The sequence below is a fragment of the Danio rerio genome, chromosome 9 (genome assembly GCF_052040795.2).
Source record: "Danio rerio strain M-AB ecotype USA chromosome 9, GRCz13ab, whole genome shotgun sequence".
Lineage (NCBI taxonomy): Eukaryota > Metazoa > Chordata > Actinopteri > Cypriniformes > Danionidae > Danio > Danio rerio.
Genome location: NC_141029.1, coordinates 27,778,043 through 27,802,299, shown reverse-complemented (window position 1 = coordinate 27,802,299; position 24,257 = coordinate 27,778,043). Strand labels below are relative to the sequence as shown.

At 33.9% G+C, this 24,257-nt stretch overlaps 1 protein-coding gene across 7 annotated transcripts in view; it reads left to right on the top strand.

Annotated features, from left to right (window-relative positions):
* The window catches only part of arhgap15 (Rho GTPase activating protein 15), a 66,521-nt gene that overhangs the window by 20,171 nt on the left and 22,093 nt on the right, over window positions 1-24,257 (top strand). For all 7 annotated transcript variants that reach the window (XR_015498689.1, XR_015498688.1, XR_015498687.1 and 4 more), the window contains 6 exon segments: window positions 6,181-6,279; window positions 6,525-6,663; window positions 9,976-10,098; window positions 16,548-16,646; window positions 16,745-16,822; window positions 17,117-17,251. Coding sequence is in view for 3 of the 7 variants with exons in the window: in XM_087265735.1 (XP_087121861.1) it covers window positions 6,181-6,279; window positions 6,525-6,663; window positions 9,976-10,098; window positions 16,548-16,646; window positions 16,745-16,822; window positions 17,117-17,251 (673 nt within the window). In the remaining 4 variants the exon portion in view is untranslated.

Genomic DNA, 24,257 nt, shown 5'->3' with positions numbered 1-24,257 from the left:
GTTATTGTTTCATATAAACAGTGTAAGGATTGATTAGCTATTCATTTATTTATTTAAGTAATAATAATAATAATAATAATAAATTACATTTTTGCAGTAACAACGGCATTACTAATTACATTTAGTTTTTACACTCTTTTTTTAAAATGAGAACTGTTTATCAGGCCCCTAAGTGTAGGTTCAGTAATATCACTTTTATGGCAAAAAATAAGTTATTTTCATGGTCTCAAGTAAAATAACTAAACATAAACAAGGAGGCTGAGAAAAATGTTCATTTTCGACTTTTTAGACAAAAATTCAGATGCCACTTAGAAGTTTTTGCATCTGAACTCTTCAATTCTGTTTTTACAAAAATCACAGAAACTAGAGCTCTTATGGTGAAAATGGCAGAAAGTGTGCACATTTTGATATTAAAGTCAATTCATAAAGGCTATTTAAAATATGTCAGACTGTAGATACAAAAAAATCTAATACATATAATAGAACTAAAACATTGTCAGAATGTCAGAAAAGGCATAATAAAAAAACCTATTTTAATAAAAATCCTCTCCTGAGTCTAGTAGAAAACAGACTTATGTATTTTCAAGGGCTCAAATATGAAATATATTCCTGTACGTCTAAGCTTGCCATCACGTAATCTTCCTCTTTAAGTCCACTTTGCAAAAGAGTTGAAGGAAAGGTATTTGCTTGCCCTCAAAGCTGCTTACATAGTATTGTGCATTAATTTCAGTGTTCAAAACAAAATATACTTTATATTTGGTAATAATCGCAGGGTGAACGGAAGGATTTGAGATTCAGACAGCAGATTACAAAAGGAGATTAGAGCAGCGAAATGATTCTCTCCGAGAAAGAACATACAATTTAGCACATCTCAAGACAAAGAGTTATTGCCCAGGAAAAATAAAGACTTTCCTTTCATTTAGGAGGGTTATGACCCACTGTCAGGCAAAACACTTTGTGTAACAGTATACTGGACCTAAACGACCTTGTGACATATTTACAGTGTGACAACAAACCCCGTTCTCTTCTTTATTATCAATAATTATTGTATTGTTTCTCACTTCCATTTCTAGTTGTGGAAGATTTTGTTTTTGCATGTTACATCTTATGATTTTAATCAAACACACTTACTCGTTTAGAATTGCATTTTGATGAATGCATGCTACAGAAACAGTATTTCCTGCACCTAAATCATTTTACAGACATTTTATTTATGCGCTGTTGTTAATAATGTTTTTACTCCAGCTTAGCCATCGAATGAAACAGTGAAAGCAGGATGGAAAGGCAGTGCATCTTTCTCGGTTTCCTCTGATTTTGCTTTTGTTTTCTCTGGAAAGCCGATAGCTCTCTCTGCCAGACTCATCTCAGGAGTTGTGGAAAATTGGAGATAATTAACCCTACTATCAAATGCGCTTCAAAGTTGAGTTGTGTCTTTATGTAGCTTTCAAATTAATGTTTAATTTAACAGCAAAACACAAATGTTAAGTCACAAATGGCATTCTGGTCTTTGTACCGCTCTGCGTAATTAAACATTAATGAAGAGTCAAAGTGAGAGCCCAGATATTCAAATTCCTCCTCATTAAACAGTGTGATTAAAAGCGTAGTGCTTTTATGTTATACACTTTCTTATTACCACTCACAAAAAAAAAGAAGAAAAAACACAAAACTTTCCACTAGTCCCAGTTTTCCAATCAGCTCCTCTGTGGCTTTGCCATTTTCCTGACCAATAATAATAGTCTTTCAAAACCTTTATTTATATATAAAATTTTTTCTTTTTTTTATATTTAAAATAGCTAAAAACAGATTGACTAAAATGCTATTTGTGGCCTTTACAAACAAACAATTGGGGCAGCGAAAACACTGAACGGCTAATTATGAAAACACTAATGTTAGATACAGGACAGTGATATTACGCTGGACAATTTCACACTGTAAAGCTGCCTTTTTCAATTTAATGCACACATAACAAGTCCAAATTGATAGTTGAGCATCTCACATGTACAATAATGCAAAAACAGTGAAGCGCATTATTTCTTTAAAAAAATGTACATATTAATAAATATATTAAATATATTTCAGTCTTTTTGCTTCAATATTTCCATGTCAGGCTCATTATGAAATTGTACCTCTATATACATTTCTGGAGAGCGGCAAATACGTCGCAGGAGCTAGCTTTTTTTTTTTTTTTTTGGCAGTTTTTGCGAATCTACTAGAGGCCTCAAATTTCTCTCACGAGTGCCATTTATACCTGCTGTTCTCATGTATATTCACCAGAGGCCACTGTTGACTGACTGTTTGACTGAATGACTGACTAAATAACCGATCGCACGCTTCTTCTTCCCTAAACCCAACCAATAGTATTTTAAAAAGCAGAGATTAGTTTCAAAGCAGAGATCATACCGCCCCCTAGCATTTTGTTTTAAAAATGAAATGCAGCCATACGTACCTTTGGATACATAATTTGCAATCACTAGAAATGTAAATAGGGCTACGTTTTCAGAATGAGCCCATGTTGAAAATTTCATATTTAACTTAAAATGCTTTTTGCACAATAATTGTAAATAAATTTAATTCTTTCTCAAAGGAAACAGATTTTTAAAACATAGTTTTTTTGTTGCTTTTTTTAAACAAAACTTATTTATTTTTTAAACAAAAAGTTTACCAGAACTATTGTAATTAAGCTAAAAATGTCACACTTTATAATAAGGTACATCATTTAATGTACTAACATGACCTAATCATGAACAATACTTGTACAGCATTTATTAATCATAATTCAACATTTACTAATGCATTATTATCATGCAAGTTTATGCTTGTTAACATTAGTTAATGCACCGGGAGTTAACATGAACTAACAATGAACAACCTTTTTTTAATTAACTAACTTTAACTAATATAAACAAATACTGTAGTAAATGATTTGTTCGTTATTTGTTCATGTAAGTAAATGCATTAACTAACATTAACTACTCACAGAAAGTGAATATTTTTTTTAAATTTCTTAGTCAATATAGGTAATGTATTTTGGTGCATTTAAACAAAACAGATTTATTAAACTGATATATTTATTAAAATAATATTTGATTCCCCAAACATGTTTAGAAATTGAAGGATAATACAATTAAATTCAAGCTGAATATTGCAAAAAAAGTAACAACTTACAAAATTCCCACAATAAAATAACTAAAAAAATGTATCTCTTGATTTTTCCTCCTTTTGAATTTACATTTAACATTTTTTTTCTATAAGATATAAATTTGCTTGTACTAGTTTTTGGGCGTTATCGTAAGTTATTTTGTTAGTTAAGCTCCAGATTTGGCTTCAGTCCTGACTAATCTAATGTATATGCTCAAATATAATATTGTATAGCTTTCTGTATGCTGAGTACTATATATCTTATTGTAAAGGGTTACCTAACACTCAAAATTGATATAAAATAGACAAACAATATTTTATATCAGCTGTCCATCAATGATGTGTTACATGTGTACTAATAAAAAATATATAAATAATAATAATAATAATAATAAAATTATATAAATAAAAAAAACACAAAAACCTACAATAAACATGCAAAACTATAAACTACTGCAAACTATTCATAAAAACTACATCAGCTCTTTGAAGATACTAAAAAACAACACTGAGGAGGAAAAGAAGAAAGAATATGAATTTGGAAGAAAACACGCAGCATTAAGCCAAGTATAAAATGTTCAAGGTTTGTTGTGTAAGCTGCATAACAGCATTAAACGGCCTGTCGAAATATATGCGCATATACAGACATTGGCATCATATCTGTGGGCTCTGCTTTTGCATGGACATGACCACATGCAGAGATGAAACATGGCATAAATTACAAGAGCCTGATTGTAGGAAGGTACTGGTGAATACAGTTGGAAAGATGATTATCATTTTTCAAAAACAGAGCGGACAGAACTCATGAGTCATCAGCTAATCTTCGCCGAATCAAAGACCAATGCGGCGTTTGCTTCAGAAACAGCTTGATTTACAGGATGAGCCTATTTTGTACGACATATAAAATGTGTTTCAGTTTAACTTAATCGAGCTTTGGTGTTGAATTTATTAAAGCTGGTTTGGCTTTGAAAGACTATTTGAATTATTTGATACATCGCGTGCTGGGTTGTGAAACATTATCACTTTTTTCTTCTTCCCAATCAAAGTCGACAATACGTCAGTGGGCTCATTTAATCTCCAATGTCCGAAAAAGAACAAAAAACAATGTCACATGCATAAAATATCTGTCAAATCCGCATAAAAGAACTCTGAGCTTCACACGTTATTTGACAGCCGAACCAGAAAGAGATCTGAAACTGCCATTTGAAAGTTTCTGATGACCTGCAGCACAAATATACTTCATTAAAGCGGATCTGTTTCTCCCAATGAAGACTCCAACAAGTCCGACGCTCTACAAACTCTGCCTGTCATGTCCGCAGGCGGCCTTCAGGAAAGAAGGAGCTTCAGAACAAACATGCTCTCTCCGATGTTCAACTGGGAAGAATAGAGGGATGCTAAACGCACTCTGACAAGAATTGTGCCTCTAACCATTCCCTCTGCATTCACTCCATCCCTAAAGAGACTGCTTGATTCCCCCTGCCACCCTCTCTCAGAGTCAAGAAAAGTCTGTTTTAAACGGCCACAAACTTTGGATGTGGATGTGGACTGACTGTTGTGCGTTCTGTGATCCGGCTTGGTATTTTTGGAGACTGACCACTCTAAAATGATTTTGAAACATGCAGTGTCAGGTCTCTTTAAAATAACAAGAATCCGCGCAGCGCGACGCTATTTGACAATTCTGACCTTAGCGTTGGTGTTTGCTCATGTTTTTTCTTGGAAAAGCTTTTATTCTTTGCGACTGCGCCATGGGATGTTATGGCAATCTGCAGAAATAAGTGTAATGTTTGGTCAGGTATCAAACTAATAGCTTGTCAAGGCTCATTGCACGTCTTATTGTCTTTTTGTTTGTGTAATTGTGACTTTTCCTTGTATTGTCAACTGTAAATACGCAGTTTCTGTTAAATATTGTTTCTTTATTCTGTGATAAATTGCAGAATTGTTCATTCATTCATTCATTTTTCTTTGGCTTAGTCTCTAAGTCAGAGTTCACCACAGGGGAATGAACTGCCTGCAAAATTGTTTCGTTAAAAAAAAAGATTTTTTTGTGTTTTGAATTTTGCATTGCGTTGCACCTTGTTTTTTTTGTTTTGTTTTTGGAAAAATGGAAATGCACATTCGCCTTTATTTCGTTTAATTTAATTTAATTTAATTTAACTTAACTTAACTTAACTTAACTTAACTTAACTTAATTTAATTTTATTTTATTTTATTTTATTTTATTTTATTTTATTTTTAAACATGCAGTTTTTCTTCAATGTTTTTTTTTTTTTTTGTGGAAGCCATGATACTTTTTTAGAATTCTTTGATAAATTGCAAGTAGAAATGCAGAACAACATTTATTAAAATAATTCCAATATGCACATTATAGTAATATACATTATTAAATGCAAAAAAAAAAAAATCGAATAAAATAAAAATGTATACTATTTGTTTTTCTTTAATAATTTGAATTTTTTTTTGTTTTGAAATTTGCAATGCATTGCACCTTGTTTTTTGGCTTAATGGAATGAACAAACCCTAATTTAATTTAATTTAATTTAATTTAATTTAATTTAATTTAATTTAATTTAATTTAATTTAATTTAATTTAATTTAATTTAATTTAATTTAATTTAATTTAATTTAATTTAATTTGTTTATTTTATTTCCTTTTTACTGTGTCTATTCTAAATTAAAGTATAGTTTTTGCTGAGTAACAACAGCAATTCTAGGCAACAGTTATACAAACAAAACAAAACAAAACTAAAGAAATTATTATAAATTGTGTGCATAAATTGAAAAAATGCTAATATTTTTTAATTTTCTTTTTCATTTTCTTATGTTTTGTTTGTATAACTGCTGCCTAGAATTGCTGCTGTTACTCAGCAAAAACTTTACTTTAATTTAGAATAGACAGTAGATTTTGGGCCAGTCTAATGATTGCAACATAATATAGTCTTTTTGCCCTACATATGCACATGTTTGTTTTTGACAGGACACTGTAATGTTCTTAAATGCCACTTTTTAACATTCATTTCAATTTCAATTTTTTTTAACCACCAGATAACCACCCCGACTGGTCATGAGTTTCTGTTACAGGCAGACCATTTTCCAACCATCTCTAAATGGCATGATGCCATCAAGAAAGCAGTGGACAGCCTGGTAAACCATTTCATAAAAAAACAAACTACATTTTTACATCATCATGCATAATTTTTTAACTATTATATTATTTAAAGCGCTATATTTTAAAACATGACTGTAATCGGAAAAGTCTAGGTAAATACATGCTTTAAAACGTTAATAGCGAAGCATGAAACACTGGGATAAATACTTTAAAAAGCAATATTTCTGGATGTTATTTCAGCGTGTACCTGATGAATGTTTTATGTGATGTTGTGGTGTAGTCGAGTGGATCTGGAGGCCAGAGCTGTGGTAGAGCGGCTCTACACCGGTCCAACAGCACAGAATGCCTGTCCAGACCAACCTGTGAAAGCTCCAAACCCAAACCAAAAGAGACCAAATCTGAACACAGACGCTCCATAAGTGAGTAACGTGTGTGTGTGTGTGTGTGTCTGTGTGTGTGTGTGTGTGTGTGTGTGTGTGTGAGAGAGAGAGAGATGGAGAGGTGAGAACTGGCAATCAACACAGAGAGTTCAGAAACAGTGAGAGTGTCAGGGTTGCAGCCTCGCTTCACCACTGTTTAATATCCACATTAATGAGTTTAACAGTACAGATGATACTGTCTGATCACAGGCTGTCTCACCAAATCAGATTTAGGTCAGGTTTTACACTAAGATTAAAAGAGATTGAAAAATTGTTACATTAATTATGTTTGAGTATGCTAATAATGTTAATGTTTTAAAATATTTTTTTTTTATAACATTTCAATATTAGTAGAATTTAATACCTTTATGCCATATGTCACTTCTAATGATAGTTATTCTTATTTGAAACTGAAACTGAAGTGCTGTAATGTAGTGCTGCTCTAAATGTACTGTGAACATATCTGTTCTTTGTGCCACTAAACAACCACAATTATATTTGTAGCCCTATACCACTAAAATATAAAAACTCATTTATTTTTTTATTTATTTATTGTTGACTATTCAGGATGATTATTTTGGCATTGTTTATTATGTCAATTAAGCAGAAATTACAGAAAACAAAATCTAGTTTACATTAAATATATTTTAAAAAAAAAAATCCAAATCTTAAATCTAATAATTAAGAAATCTCAAAAACAAAATGAGTGAAGTGAGCATTAATTGTTCATAAGTAAAAGTATAATTTTCAAATAAGTAAAAGAGATAATTAACATATAGTGGTATTAACACATTGTTCATTTTAGCTCAGTTCCAATAAAAGCTAATAGTTATAATAGTAATAGTTAATAAATAATATTTACTTTTGCATTATTAAAATCCAAAGTTTAATTTTATTTTATGTATTAGTTTGAAAATTATTCATAGGATCAATTTAAGTATTTAAAAGCATCCGCCTTGTTAACAAATAAAACCTAGTGTTACCAAAAATCATGCTGAACCTATTATTTATAACAGTTTTAATATTTTAATAATTCTTATAATACATTATAAGGTAAGTGTAACTCACCGTGAACATACAATTCACTTTCTAACGTCTTAATTTAATTTCTCAGATAATGTTTTCTTTTACTGAAGCACTAAATACAATGTTGTTGTCCTACAGGTAAATTATGCTGTGTACTCATATATATACACCCTGATTACATAAGGATTTATAACGATATACACTACCTGTCAAAAGATTGGGGTCATGTTTTTTTTTCATGTTTTGTTTTTAAGCAAATTAAATTTAAAAAAATAATTAAATAAATGTAATTATTTATTGTAAGTAGTTTCAAATGTACTGATTACTCCAGTCATTATTGCTTTTATTACTATTACCATTAATAATAATATTATTAATAATAACAATAATAATAATAAAAATTAATATAAGCGAGATTTCTGAAGGATTATGTGACTGTGAAGACTAGAGTGATAAAGCTGAAAATTCGTCATTAAAATCACTGGAATAAATTATTAAATTTAATTATAAACTACTTTTGAGCAGTTATTTTATAGCCCAATAACAATTTTACAATTTGTACTGTATTTTTAATTAAATAAATGCACCCTTGGTGAGAAGGAGAAGCTTATTTTAAAACATTTAAAAATCCTACTGACCCCAAACTTTTGACCGGTAGTGTATATATAAAATTATTCGCCCTCCTGTAAATCTTTTTCTTTTCAAATATTTCCCAAATGTAGTTTAACAGAGCAAGGACAACATTATTAGCCCTCTTACAGTTTTTCATGGTTGCTTTGATGCAGTCGTCAACTGAAACTCTACTGAAAATTATATATTTTGCTTGCAAAATGCCCATACCGTGTCAAAACATTTAAAACATGCAACAAAAGCTAATTTTACCTTTAAACAACACAACTTGCAAACATGTATATGAGCTCTTTCAATTAATCATTACACAATGGACAACAAAATACAGAACTGTTTGAATCAGTGCACCATTGATTGCCATTGATGCCTATTGCCAATGCCATTTGTTGTCTTTTTATTTGGGCTGTCAAACTTGCCTTTTTGCAAAGACATGGATCCAGAATAAGAAATGCTTTGAATAAAGTTACATTAAATTCATGACATTTTTTCAAACTGTGGCTGTAAACTGAAATACTGTTGAAAAACAAAACAGACAAAAGTAATAAAATAATGTAAATATTAGATAAAACCCATGTAAACCAATATAGCAAACAAGAAAAACTGTAAACAGTTTATTTTTTTTATTGTCTACAGAACAACCATTGTTATACAATGATTTCCCTAATTACCCTAACTTGACTAGTTAACCTATTTAACTTAGTTAGGCCTTTAAATTACACTTTAAGCTGAAGACTATTGCCTTAAAAATATCTAGTAAAATATTATTTACTGTCATCATGGCAAAGATAATATTAGAATTTAGCTATTAAATCTATGATGCTTAGAAATGTGTTGAAAAAAATATTTCCGTTTGACAGAAATATAATATTATATGAAAATGTATAATGGTCCTAAAAATAGTCTTCATTATTTTAAAGCATACATCATTTAAAGTGAAATCTCACCTAGACATATGTATGAATCATGCTTGCAAGTGACAGTTTTTTGCATATTCCTCTGTGGTTACAGGAACAGGAAACACAGCATCACCTTGACCACAGTTTTATACAGCATCTGAACATTTGCAACTGCAACAACACATAATGACTGTAATAAAATACAGACACCTTAGCACGTCTCATAACCTCACTTACCGTGTGAGACAAAGCTGAATTTCACACAATATATACGACATCTCTAAACACTATTAGGATGTTGTAAGTAAAATGGAGTCGGTCTGCTCTCTGTCAATCATTATTATAAATTACAAGCTACTTGACACTCAGCGAGCACTTCTGTCATTGGTAATTGCAGCATTTTCTGCCCTGAATAAGTATCAAAGAGAATTCATTTACTACTGTACCGAATACTGGGCACTAGCTACGAGCTCTCGCTAGTCACATACTAATGACCGGACTTGTCAAGATGCTGTTATATTGACACTTACATTGGCCGGAATCAATAAGTAAATGCTCTGAAATGAGATATTTACGCAGACGGGAGAATATTTCAGCAGAAGTAGTTATATATATTTTTTCTGCTGTGCTTTTGAACAATGTGCAGAAAGGAGACACTCTTATTTGCATGAGGAGGACTTGCACAAAGACAGCCTCAAAAGAATGTGGTGAGTGTTCAGTGACAGCATTGTTCCTGTGTCTCCTCTGATCCCCCGCACAGTGTTCAAGCTGAATTACAGCGCCTCAGACAGCGCCGACAAGAATGGAGTAAAGAACAGACTGAAGAAGTTCATCTCCAGACGGCCCTCTATGAAAACGCTACAGGAGAAAGGCATTATTAAAGGTGAAACATTCAGCCGTGTGCACTCCTCACATTATTGCAATACTCACTGCCAACTTTCAGATAAAAAAAAAAAAAAGAAAAAATCCAATAATTCTTAAGGCTGATTCACACTATGAAGATATAGTTTAACAAAGAGGAAGGATGTAACTCAAATAGTTTTCAGATTTATTTGTTTCTAGTTAATAACTATTTAAAAACAGAATAATTAAAAATAAACTTAAAGCAGAAAACATCCTGCTCAATCAATAAAAACAGCAAATAACACAACTGCAGCACACACAATTATAATAAATAAAATGTAATCATTATGCAGTTATCGTTATACAGTGCTCAGCATAATCGAGTGCACCCTATTTTGAAAATGAATATTTTTATTAGTTTCTCAGTGAATATAGGCAATGCATTTTGGTGCATTTAAACAAAACAGATTTATTAAACTGATATATTTATTAAAATTATATTTTAGTCACCATATTTATTGAAAGATAATACAATTAAATTCAAGCAAAATATTGCGAAAAACAAATTACAACCTACAAAATTTCAACTATTTAAAAAAAAATTTTTTCTTCTCTTGATTTTTCCTTTTTAAAAATTTGTATTTATTTAGTATTTTTCTATACAATATAAATTTGGGTGTACTAGATTTGGATTGTTATCGTAAATTATTTTGTTAAATTAGATCCAGATTTGGCTTTAGTACTGACTAATCTAATGTACAGTGCATCCGGAAAGTATTCATAGCACTTCACCTTTTCCACATTTTTTTGTTACAGCCTTATTCCAAAATGGAATAATTTTTTTTTTTTCAAAATTCTACACACAATACCCCATAATGACAATGCAAAATAAGATTTTTTTTTTATTGTTGCAAATTTATTGCAAATAAAAAACCTAAAAAAATCACATGTACATAAGTATTTACAGCCTTTGCTCAATACTTTGTGTTGATGCACCTTTGGCAGCAATTATAGCCTTTTCTGAATATGATGCCACAAGCTTGGCACACCTGTCTTTGGGAATTTTTGGCCATTCCTCATTGCAGTATCTCTCAAGCTCTATCAGTTTTTATGGGAAGCGATAATGTACAGCCATTTTCAGATCTCTCCAGAGATGTTCAATAGGATTTAGGTCTGGGCTCTGGCTGGGCCACTCAAGGACATTCACCGAATTGTGAAGACACACCCTGTGGTTTGGGTCATTGTTCTGCTTTGGGTCACGATTTTTCTGTGACCTTCCCCAGACTTGTGCCTTGAGATAATCCTGTGTCGAAGGTCTACAGACAATTCCTTTGTCTTCATGCTTGGTTTGTGCTTTGACATGCACTGTCAACCCTGGGACCTTATATAGACAGGTGTATGCCATTTAAAATAATGTCCAATCAACTTAATTTACCACAGGTGAACTTCATTCAAGCTGCTGAAACATCTCAAGAATGATCAGTGGAAACAGAATGTACCTGAGCTCAATTTAGAGCTGGACACCAAAAGGTGTGAATACTTATGTACATGTGATCTTTCAGTTTTTTTTTTTTTATCTTTGATAAATTTGCAACAATTAAAAAAAATCTTTTTTTCACATTGTCATTATGGGGTTTTGTGTGTAGAATTATAAGAAAATAAATGAATTTAATCCATTTTGGAATAAGGCTGTAACATAAAAAAATGTGGAAAAAGTGAAGCTATGAATACTTTCCTGATGTACTGTATGCACAAAATATAATATTGTATAGCTTCCTATTAAAAACATGAGTTTTAAAGATAGATTGTAAGAGGTGTACTTATATATGCTGATCACTGTAGTTAATTAATGATAATGATATGCTTAAAGATATGCTTAAAAAATCTTAATTAAAGATTACAACATATTATCCAATCATAACTGTAAAAACTGGAATCAATTTCAGAGGAATTTTTCTTATAAATAGTAAAAACATTGACAGCAGATCAGAAACCTCATTTGGCAATCTGGGCCTTCATTTACTACCCTCCCCTGATTGTTTTTTTTATTTTTTTTAAATGAGTTAATCGATTCATTATAACGAAAAAAATATTGTAAAAAGTTGATAGGGTCACTAATGATATGTACTGTACATTTTATTAATCCTAATCAATTAAATATCTGATGACTTGGTGAGTGCAGTTCACCTTATTTTCTAAAGATGGCAATGTCTGATACATAAAGATGATATGAATATTGGCAGGTATAAAACAAAAGAACATGAACAGCAATGCTTGAAATGGCTTGAATGGCTTCACTGCAGAACAATTACTGTACACATTCAAATATAAGTGTTATTGTTACTGTCACTTATTCACAACAAATAAAGGTTTAGTTTAATGACTGCGTGACCAAGTGTGGAATCATGGGAGTTGTCATCTTCATTGTATCCTAAGTAAACTGGGGAAATCATGTTCGTGGATGAGCTAAAGTATTCAAAACCTATTATGTTGATGCAGAGTAAGTCTGTAAGCCATCAAATCGAAACAAGACGCCAAAGCAATTGCTGATGAGAGTGGAGCATGACACGGCATTAAAGCAGTGGAGCTTTTATTATGACACAGTTGACCACTTTCGGTTCTTTCAAACAAAATCATGTGGGAAGAATCAGCTCTGTTTTTTCATACTAAATATATTTTATGGTTCTGTTATAATACTGCTCTGTGTGGTCTAATAAAAGGCACAACATATTAAAGTGCCTTTGGCTTTTCCATGTTTTATATTAATATAAAGCAGAAACTGAGGGTGTGACATCATTAGCATGATGACACAATCACATGGTCCATGACACTAGTTAAAATTACTTATTCATCTTTATTTGAGCATTTTTCGAAACATTTGGGATCATTTAATACAGCAAAAATCCAAAATAATCCAAAATACATGATCCAAGTACAGGCAAAAGTTCAGGCTAGGTGGCAGAGAATCAAAACGGTTAAAGGATCGAAACATGGCAAGACAAACAAGGAAGAACTCTTTGTAATGTTACACAGGGTTAAACAAGACTCAGAAATGTATGTTGCTAAGAGAAGTGTCTTTAAAGTCCAGTTTATGATTCATCAGATCATCAGTGATCTGAAACAGGTGTGTGCAAACAGGTAAAATGGGATTTGTAGTTGTATTGGTGGTAGATTTGTAGTTGTCCAACTATCTGTATGGACTAGATCACTTGTGATTGTGACAGTTCTACTAGCTTTTGAAAATTTTGATACAAAAATCTTATATATTGGGCTTTTAAATGTATTATATTTGAATAAAATATAGTTTAGTTTACATTTTAAGGCAAGGTTCATGCCATTGCAGCAGTTAGAGACACATCTGTCTTTAGAAATGTAGGTCTTGGAAGACCCAAATATGTAATACTGATTGAGGTTAAGCACTTAAAGCACAGGATATTAAACTGAAGTGTGTTTTAATAACTACATCCTTGCTGTTGGTAGTAATCATTACAGTAGTTATACTTTAAAAGAACACTAACAAAATCAGCGAAGAGTTGATGAACAATAAAAGCATTGACAGCCAATCAGAATTCACCAAGTGCACCAATATTTAAATTGGCAGACACCAAAACTGCAGTGCACAGTTTGTGACAAACTGAAGGTTATGCCTTGGAATAGGCGCTCATATAGTTATCATTATAGTTATTGTTACACAATCCTTGGTGTGAAAGGGCCGTTATTCATTTAACAACTTTTCCCAGTTGTAGCCCAGTTAATAGTCATAATTACATGCTACATAATTACAGGTTACATATTACACGATGACATATGAATGTGCAATCTTAGGACATTAGATTATTTTGGCTCTGCATGTTTCCATATTAAACAAAACTGTGACCCAGTTAAAAAAAACAGGAAGCAAGACTTTCTTTTTCCTTTATACATTATACCAGCTCAACAAGCAGTCCCTGATGTGAATTCTTAAAGACTGTAACTAATTTATTCCATTCATGCCATATACCAAACATAACATTAAAGGATATTTTAAGCATACTTGGAACCCTGGCATGAAGGTAATGATATCTTTAATTTCCACTGGTGTCAGAAAAGACCCTTTAATGTAGTATCTGTGGGGGTAAATGGGAGATCAAAGAGGACAATATTGAAGGAATGAATAAAACTACTGTGGATTAAACGGGGTAGCGCAGGTGGCCCCAAACACAGCTATCTCTGGCACAGCTCCAAGGCAAGCTAGCCTGCTAAACATCCATCTCGAAATTAGGATCCTTCCATATTGTGCCAGTGCTTTTTAATAGTCATTTATTTAGAAATGCCCCTCCTGCCTGATATTTCTCTGAATGCGCATTTGTATGCAAAGGTGGCTTGCTCGCAGTCATTTATGCATTTAGCACATCTCCACTTCCCCCTCGCTCCTCGCGGGTGCCGAAATGAGAGCAGGACATCTTTGATGTTCCAGAAGCCTCTGGGATGGTTCGCCCGGGCCTATATGAACTCAAAAAGCCACATGATGAGGACACTTACACCTCTGTGCCGACTACTGTGGTTTTGCTCATTATGGAGCGTTCTGATCTTTTGTGGGCCGTCTTTGAAAATACGATGGCCCCGAAAACATTATACTACGCAGAAGTTCCTGGGTCACACAGTACATTATAATGCCCGTGGTGGTGTGTCCTTTAATAAGCAGGACCGCTGAGGGTGCCTCAATCTGTAATTATTTTTTAAAGCAGGGTGTAACTAGTCATTGCTTTTATCAAGCTTTTTAACTGTCAATCATAACTCAAATTAATTGCGTAAAATGTGGAATGATTAACCACACTTATATTTATTTGTTGTTGATCTTTGGTATTTGTTCACAAACTGACTCAAGCATAGCATTACTACATTTTACAGTGTTTTCGGTGACAAAAATGCTGTTAAATAAACTGTCTTTTATAAATTTCACCAAATTAACATATTGACACCAAATTGACAACTTTACTATTAGGGGTGTCATGGTGGTGCAGTGGGTAGCACGATTGCCTTACAGCAAAAAGGTCACTGGTTCAAGCCCATGCTGGTTCAGTTGCCATTTCTGTGAGGAATTCGCATGTTCTCCCTGTGTTCGCGTGGGTATAGACATGCGGAATAGTTGAATAAGCTAAATTGTCCATAGTGTGTATGTGTGTGAATGCAAGAGTGTTTAGGTGTTTTTTTCTAGTGTTGGGTTGTGGCTGGATGAGCATCCACTGCATAAAACATATGATGGATAAATTGGCGGTTTATTTTGTTATGGCGACCCCTGATTAATAATGAGAATTTTAATGTAGAATTCAAACAATTAACAAACCATTAGCTAAGGGTATTAGTTCAATATAACACTAGTTAGTTGTTTATTAACAGTTAGTAAGTTAGTTAGTAGTAGTAGGTTTAGGTTTTGTGTTGAATTAGGAATGTAGTACAAGATGATAATAATAATAATAATAATAATAATAAAAATTATACATTTTATTTATAGTGCAATTTTTTTAGACCCAAAGCGCTAGGAGACATACAAGGCAAACAGTAAGAAAGCAGAACAATAAAAAATACGTAAATACACAATAAAGTAAAAACACCACAATAAGACAATAAAATAAAAGTGAATGATTAAATTGACAAAAACAATCAATCTAAGTTAAAAGCAATGGTTAAAATGTGAGTCTTGTGATGTTTTTTAAAACAATCCAGAGAAGCAGCATTCCTGATGCTGATGGTTAGACTATTCCATAGCTTAGGCGCACTGTACGAAAAAGCTCTACCACTCCTGGTCTTTAATTTACAACGTGGCTGATACAGCATAAGTTCAGATGAAGAATGAAGACTGCGGGTGGGAGTGGCGAGAGTTACCAGGTCAAAAATGTAGTCAGGTGCAAGCTCATGCACTGCTTTATATGTTAAAATCAAGGTCTTAAAATTAATATGTGACTTAACAGGAAGCCAGTGAAGTTGCTGAACTACAGGAGTGATCTGGTGCCGTGAGAAAGTGTGTGTCAAAACCTGTGCATTGGAATTTTGAGTATACTGCAAACAATCATACTATATAAATACTAATAAACATGTAATGTAGATTGTGTCAAAGCAGCTTTACATAGAAGTTTTAGTAAATTGAAACTGAAGAGTTATTCTAAAAACTAAAGTGCTGTTTAGTTCAGTTCATTGTGGTTTAATTTTCACTGCTAAAAGTCCAAACACTGAAGAGCAAATTCATTGATGCGCAGCTTTACAAGTCCCAAACCAAGCAAGCCAGTGGTGAGGAACAAAACTTTACCAATTGACGAAAGTGAAGGAAGTAACCTTGAGAGATACCAAGCTCAGTTGGGCCAGCTCAGTTGGGGCCCTAGTTAACAAAATGGTTCTACAATGTCAATATTTAATGCTGTATTGAATTAATTGTAATATTTAAGTTAATTGCTGTTGATCATATTAATGATAAATGCTTTTTAATATTGTCAATGACATATTTATGTACAGACCGAGTGTTTGGTTGTCACATGCTGACCCTGTGCGACAGAGAAAAGACCACAGTGCCCAAATTTGTCAAGTTGTGTGTGGAGGAAGTTGAAAAGCGAGGTATGTCCAAAAACCATGATCATTTAAAAAGAAATAATAGGCATTTCATCACACGCCTGGCTGACTGACTGACAGATGTCTTTACTCTGTCCTCACAGGCCTGGAGGCCGATGGGATATACAGAGTGAGCGGCAATTTGGCTATTATCCAGAAACTACGCTTCCTAGTGGACCAAGGTAAGCTTAATCATCAGCGGTTGGTTTCATCTAAATGACACAATATCGTTTTATCTCTACAGGGGAGGCTGAAAGGTATAAAATGCTTGGTTTGTATTAGGCGCCACAAATTGTTTGATAAGGATATTCACTGCCATTTTGATATGCAATGAAATGCAGGCAGGACAATGTGCTCGGCTCTCAAGGGGCGTATTAACGTTGACATAATGATTAGCATTTTTTAATTTCCTCATCAAACGACTGTTGTTCTAATTCTCTCTGTTGGCTTCTCTGACTGTGTCTCTCTTTCCCCAGAGGAGGAGCTTGACTTGGGCGACAGCCAATGGGAGGACATCCATGTCATCACCGGAGCGCTAAAGATGTTTTTCCGTGAACTGCCAGAGCCCCTGTTTCCCTTTCGCTTTTTCGACTTGTTTGTGGAAACCATTAGTAAGTACTGAAATCGATAGTGTTATTGCTACAAATATTTGGGATTAGAACTTTTGGAATATATTACATGGAATGATTAATTTGGTGTGAGACTTTGGATTACTTCAAATGTACAGCATACAGCTTCCCCCCTACCCCATTCATGGTTTACAGCCTAGTTTGACCCAGTCCTTCTAACTGTAATTTAAGCCACGCATGGCTAAACCCCTCACCACTCTTGGGTTGAGTTGTGCTATTTGGGATTGACCCTCTTAGAGGCATTCTTGCAGATCTGTCAGCCAAAAGGGGTCGCTCTTTGACAGGGAGGTGCTGAGATCAGTCAAACTCTCTTGTTTGGGGAATGGGGGAATTTCTCAGGCCAGAGGGCAAAGTCAGGGCCTGTGGTCCAGACAGAAACTGTCACCAGATCAGCCTTGGTGTCACGTGTAGCCTCCCTCCAGCAGCACAGAGCAAACTCTGGGCCTCATCTTGAGCGTCCAGCTGACGCCAGTGTGTTTCTCTTGGGCAATCTACCTTCTCAAAGGCATGTACCTTCTGAAATATATGTATGTACCTTTGTGCTTAAAACAACATTTGTCCTGCACTTTTGTTTTATGGCTCTTTCTGTTTCTGAAGCCCTGTTAGTTTAAAAACAAACACTTTCAGATTAGTGGCCGTGTGAACTGCGTAGTGGCGATAAACTATGCACTAAGTCTTATACGGGTGTGTAAATAGAGAGTAAGTATAGAGCAAACAATGAGTGCTGAACACTGTAGGCACAATTGCCGCTTTATGGAGCTAAACATTGTGAACAGGAATGACAGAAGTTTTTTTAAACCTTTTGTGTGAACGCCACTCTAGCAGGCGAAGGATTGTGGGCAGCATTTTACTATTATTTTTTAAATAGATGTTTTTGTTCAGCAAGAACGCCTTAATTTGATCAAAGTATCATAGAATATTTCCTTTTCAAATAAATGCTGCTCCTTGTAACATTCTGTTAAAATCAATTATTATCAAAATAAGCTGAACTATTTTTAACTTCCAAACATTTAAGTGTATGCTGTTTATTTTGTTGAACACAAAGAAGACATATTTTGAAGGAACTGATAGCCATTGACATACATAGTATGAAAAAATACATATATCGAAGTCCATGGCTTGCATTTTCTAACATTCTTACCATATCTTTTCATTCATTCCAACACAACTTTAACAAAAGAATGGGGCTCAACTCATTTGGAACAAGTAGAGCAAACGTACGTTTGTTTGTTTTTGGGTGAAATATGCCTTTAAGTTCAAAGTAAATAAAAGTGTATTAATTGATGTAAACACATTTAGTGTTAAGAGTATTTAGTGTGTATTAAGTATGTAGTGTTATTTAATTTAAATAAATTTATTTTCAACACTTTTATTTTCGTTTAAATTTGTATACAATTTAGATATATTTTCCTTTCAAAATTTCAGGGACTTTTAAATGTCCTCTTGTGGCCCTATAGAATGAACAGACCTCACTTTTAAATCTCATAGTTTACGGTATGCAGCAAATGCAAAACATTTTATGAAGATAATGCAATTTTATCCTTCACTGTTTATACCAGAAATTATGATTGTTTCCACATAAGATTTTGATGAGTAGTAGTTTTTATGGCTAGGGATGATATTCATAAATTTTTCTTCGGCTTAGTCCATTTATTTATTAGGGGTCGCCACAGCGGAACGAATCTGCAACTTGTCCTGCATATGTTTTACACAGCGAATGCCCTTACAACTGCAACCCAGTACTGGGAAACATCCATAATACTCATTCTTTCACATACACTACGGCAAAATTAGCTCATTTAATTCACCTACACTGCATGTCTTTGGACTATGGGGGAAACCAGAGCACGCGCACGCGGGGAGAACATGTAAACTCCACACAGAAATGGCAACTTTATTTATTTACATGGATAGTTATATAAAAAATTTTATTCTATTATCATTTACTCATCCTACACTTGTTTCTTTCTTCTATTGAAAACATAATAAGATTTTGAGAAGCGTTGAAAACTGGTTGCTACTGACTCCCATTTTGTATTGTTTTCCTTTGTGAATGAAAAAATGGGTAACCAATATTCTACAAAATATATATTTTTGTGTATAACAGTAAAAAAAAATAAATGAAAAAGTAACTCAGAAAGGTTTTGAACCACTTGAGGGTGAGTAATAAAGACAGAGGAAATTCTAGAACTAGGCATTTTATTTATTTACGACATCAGACAAGCTGATTTGGAGTATTTTTAAAATGGATTTCTGTTTCCAGAATCTTAAGAAATGAACCAGAAGGCCAGTGCGCTCCCTGTAATAAGTGCAGGGATATCATTATGAGCACAGCACCTCAGAATTTCCCCACTGGAAGCAGAAATATGCGTGAGACAGAATGGGAACAGGCCTGGGGTGATGCTGTAATTTGCTAATAAATATTTACTCGTGCCGCATGTAGGCCAGGGTACCACAAACTGCATGCATCCAATTAATCAGTGGATGAGCCCGATCACTTACAGATAGTGTTTAGACAACTAATTATTACTGTAAAATGCCCCTAATAGCAGGAGGTATAATTAGTCCAACCTGCAACATGTCTCACCAAAACAGAGAGGAAGTAATTGGGAACATACTACTGTACTGTTGCTATTGTAGTATGCAGTGTGCAAACTGTCAATCCTTTCAGCATATATTTTCACTAGGGTATTTTAATTAAATTGATGGGGTATTATTTTTAATCTATCTTTATTCACTTACTATCTTAATTGTTTTTTAAAAATTAATTTCAATGTTTTTTATAATGACTAAACGTGACCTTTCATTGATTTCATTTTGACTTATTTTAAGCCTGCATTTTACGAAGTAAAAAACATTCTATTCTATTCTATTATATTATTTTCAGGAAAAATAATTGTGTCATTTATGCACTGTAGACTTGAAAATTGTAATGTGTTGCCACAAAGCCTTGTTTTCTTTGTAGTATTTAGGTTAGTAAACTCCTCCGCTGTCTGAAAAATCGTCATAGTTTAATGAACTTTTCAACTTGTTTTATATTCCATTTGTTGAAACTGTCCAACATCCTGTTTCATTGATCTCACTAGACCATTCACAGGCATTTCCAGCGAATCTGCTGATATCTGAGCAGCTCATGTCTTCTGTATCGCTCTATCATTACTGTCAAAAGAGGACAAATCCTCTAACCATGGCTGCCCTTTATATGGGTGATATTAACTAAAGGTCTCTGGAACGGCACTTTGGACGAGGATCCATTCAATTAGGACAGTTGCCCAATCACACATGGCATCTGGAAATTAAAGTTATTTAAAGGGACAGTTCATCCAAAAATTAACATTTACTCTCCATGTATTCACCCACAAGTGGTTCCAAATCTTAATCAGTTTTTTTTTTCATTGAACATTGTGCAAAAGGATATATTTCAAATGTTGTAAACTGGTAGCCATTCACTAAGCGTACACAGACAACAGTGGTCTGATATTAACACAATTAAAACAATACTCTGATGAAAAATCTACCATGTTAGCAGCCTTTTTTGATTACCATAATCACACTCGAAGTGAACACAAATAAAATAAAATGCTAAGTATTCTTATTAGTCACTTTACCAAAGTGTTGTAAAAACATGTACACACCTTAATCACACTAATGGCAACGCGTAGGACTTCTTTCCCCATTTTACAACTGGATTACACACACGATAGTGGCAACAGCATGGCAGTAGCAGTTTAACAATAAAAAAAGTGCCTTTGAGTGTAAATTTGTGTCAGCATCATCTGTTTGCATGTATAGCATGACAAATAGTTTGTTGAACTTGAAACCTTCGTATAATTAAAAATTAAACAATCCAAAATTGTATGTAGTACCATAACGAAGACAATCTGCATACACAAAATTGCCGAAGTAAACTTAAATGCTCTTATGCAGTGACTTCATGACTGGATGAAAATAAAGGCACAGTATGTAATTTCTGCCAATAGAGGGCATATTCATAACAAACTAAAGGCTGGTTTATACTTCTGCATCGAGCAATCTCCGTAACTATGTCTTGCGTGTAGTCGGGCATTTATACTTCTGCATGCTGTTTTTATTGTTCTGCCATAACACTTTCGAAATGCTAGCTGGCAGTAGGTTTCTATGCTTCTCTGTGCCGAGTTGTTTCATGAGTGTTTTGTTTTTTCTGAACGCTACCTTAATGTACAAGTAGCTCAAACTTTCTCATTCAGAGGCAGGAACCGGCAGACAACTTTAATCATAAGTTAAACACCTAACAAAAGTTTACATATGGAGCTCCTTCCCGGGATTCGACACTTATAAACACTCGCTCTATTGGGTTTACTGCTCTCAACACTACCCACACTTGTGGGTAGTGCGCCTGACACAGAAATATAAGTCTGCCTTAAGGTGTAGTTTGATGACGCTGTGACTGAGTGTGGAATCATGGGAGTTGTCATCTTCATTAGCAAAAATCATGTTCATGGATGAGCTAATGTATTCCAGATTTATTATCATTGTAGCATGAAGCGGAATAAGGCTGTGTTTTGGTTAAATCCAAACTGAAAATCAACGTTTGATGTTAGCATGGCCACACAGATACGGTCCATGACAATATTTAAAACTGCTTATGTCTCTGGATTTAAACATTCTTCAAAAGATTTGGGGTAATTTAAGTACATATGTCAGCATAGACATTTTTTTTTCAGAATTATTCACCCCATTATTTACCTCCATCCAAATATCCTTAAAATAATGCTTAAAAAATTAAAAACTGCTTTTATTCTAGCCAAAATAAAACAAATAAGACTTTCTCCAAAAAAAAAAAAAAAAAAAAAAAAGTATTATCAGACATACTGTGAAATTTTCATTTGGGAAATATTTAAAAAAGAAAAAAAAAATCAAAGGGGGGCTAATAATTTTGACTTCCACTGTATAACACTGTGCATGATACTTTTGGATATTTATGAAAATAATTCACATATTGTGCATTTCATGAATATATGTAATATAGCATAAAAATGGGAAGATGAAAGGTTTATTTTAAAAGCAACTTATGCAAACACCTCAATCAAAATGTTGCATTATTCAGAATAGTGTAAATAATTTTCTAATATACCCATTGACATTCATAGTAGGAAAATAAATACTACGGAAATCAATGCATTGTAGTTGATACCTACTTTTGTGTTGAACAGAAGAACTCAAATGGAGGGTGATAAAATAATAACAGAACTTTAATGCTCAGATAAACTATGCCTTTAAGCTCCCTGCACATTTTTTTCCATTTATTCATCTGTAATGTTCAAGCTTAAGACTTCACCCAACATTTAAACGGCCCCTTCACTCACCATTTGTGAGGCGCTTTGAGCACATTTCGTTTTCTCACTTGCAATCTGCGTGTTTATTTAAAATGTATGCGCTCACTCCCGCAAATCAACATTTGGGCTTCCAGGGTCCTCAGGTGAACAGTTGGCCTAATTTTCCATTCTTTCACTGGGTGCCTGTTGTGGATGTGGCAGCACCAGCTCTTGGCGCTCGATGGACTAAATCTATTATTCATATTGCCTGGTATCTTAGCGACATTGTCCTGCCACCTGTCCAATAGACAAGCTCGCCTTGTTGTACAAAGCGAAGACATACTTGTTGACAAATGGAGGCTTTGTTCTGCGGGCCCACACACACAATCCAGCGTTTGTGTAGTAATCTGGACAGTTCATTCAGATGGGCTGTTACATATCACATCTGAAGATGACCAACTGCAGACAGCTAGAAAGGGGTGCAAAGGCTTATTCCGTTATTTATTGCAAGACAATAGTGATAATACTAATAATGCTGTTTTTGTAATTGATATTATCATATATATGGCAGTATAGTATGTTTATTATATTATTATTATATATTATTATTATAGACGATGCAGTGGCGCAGTAGGTAGTGTTGCTGCCTCACAGCAAAAAGGTTGCTGGTTCGAGCCTCAGCTGGGTCAGTTTGCATGTTTTCCCCACGTTCAAATACACGCGCGATAAGTGAATTGGGTAAGCTAAATTGTCCGTAGTGTATGTATGTGAATGAGAGTGTATGGGTGTTCCCCAGTGATGGATTGCAGCTGGAAGGGCATCAGCTGCATAAAACATAGGATGGATAAGTTGGCCGTTCATTCCGCTGTGGCGACCCCAGATTAATAAAGGGAGTAAGCCGAAAAAAAAAAAGAATGAATGCATGAATTCAATCGACCAATCATAGTCTTTCATTCTGATTCCATATGAGAAATGTAACTTTGTGGTACAATAACACCCATAGCAACAACAGCAGCAGCAGCAGCAGCAGCAAAAACAACAACAACAACAGAATTGTCCAATTAACCATTCATTAGCTGCATCCAAACTGTCTACCACTCAGTAGGCACTGCATCTGAATTTAAACATTCTACTCAGCCGTTAGAAAAGTACATTTTAAACAGTATGAATGTGAGAAGTATGAATGGAATTCGGACGTACTACATCTGCCATTTTATCATAGTCACGTGACCTATCTGCGTCAGTTGCATCACTTCACTCCTATTCATGAATTCTCTTGCGGGGCATCATGGGATAGCGCAGCATGCATGGGATGCGTACTTCATGATCTCGCTCGAAGTAGTACTGTAGGTCATCTGGGTACTTCTCGCATACTGATTTTTGAATTCTACGAATTCTGACATTCTACTCTGCTCACATAATGACTTTAGCTTACTATATAGTATGGAAGTATGTGGTTTCGGACGCAGCCATAGTCGATCATTTGTTGTACAATAACACCCATAGCAGCAGCAACAACAACAACAACAACAACAACAACAACAACAACAACAACAACAACAAAATAGTCCAATCGACCAACCATAGTCTTTCATTCAGTTTCCATATGAAAAATGTAACTTTGTGTTACAATAACACCCATAGCAGCAGCAGCAACAACAACAACAACAACAACAACAACAACAACAATAATA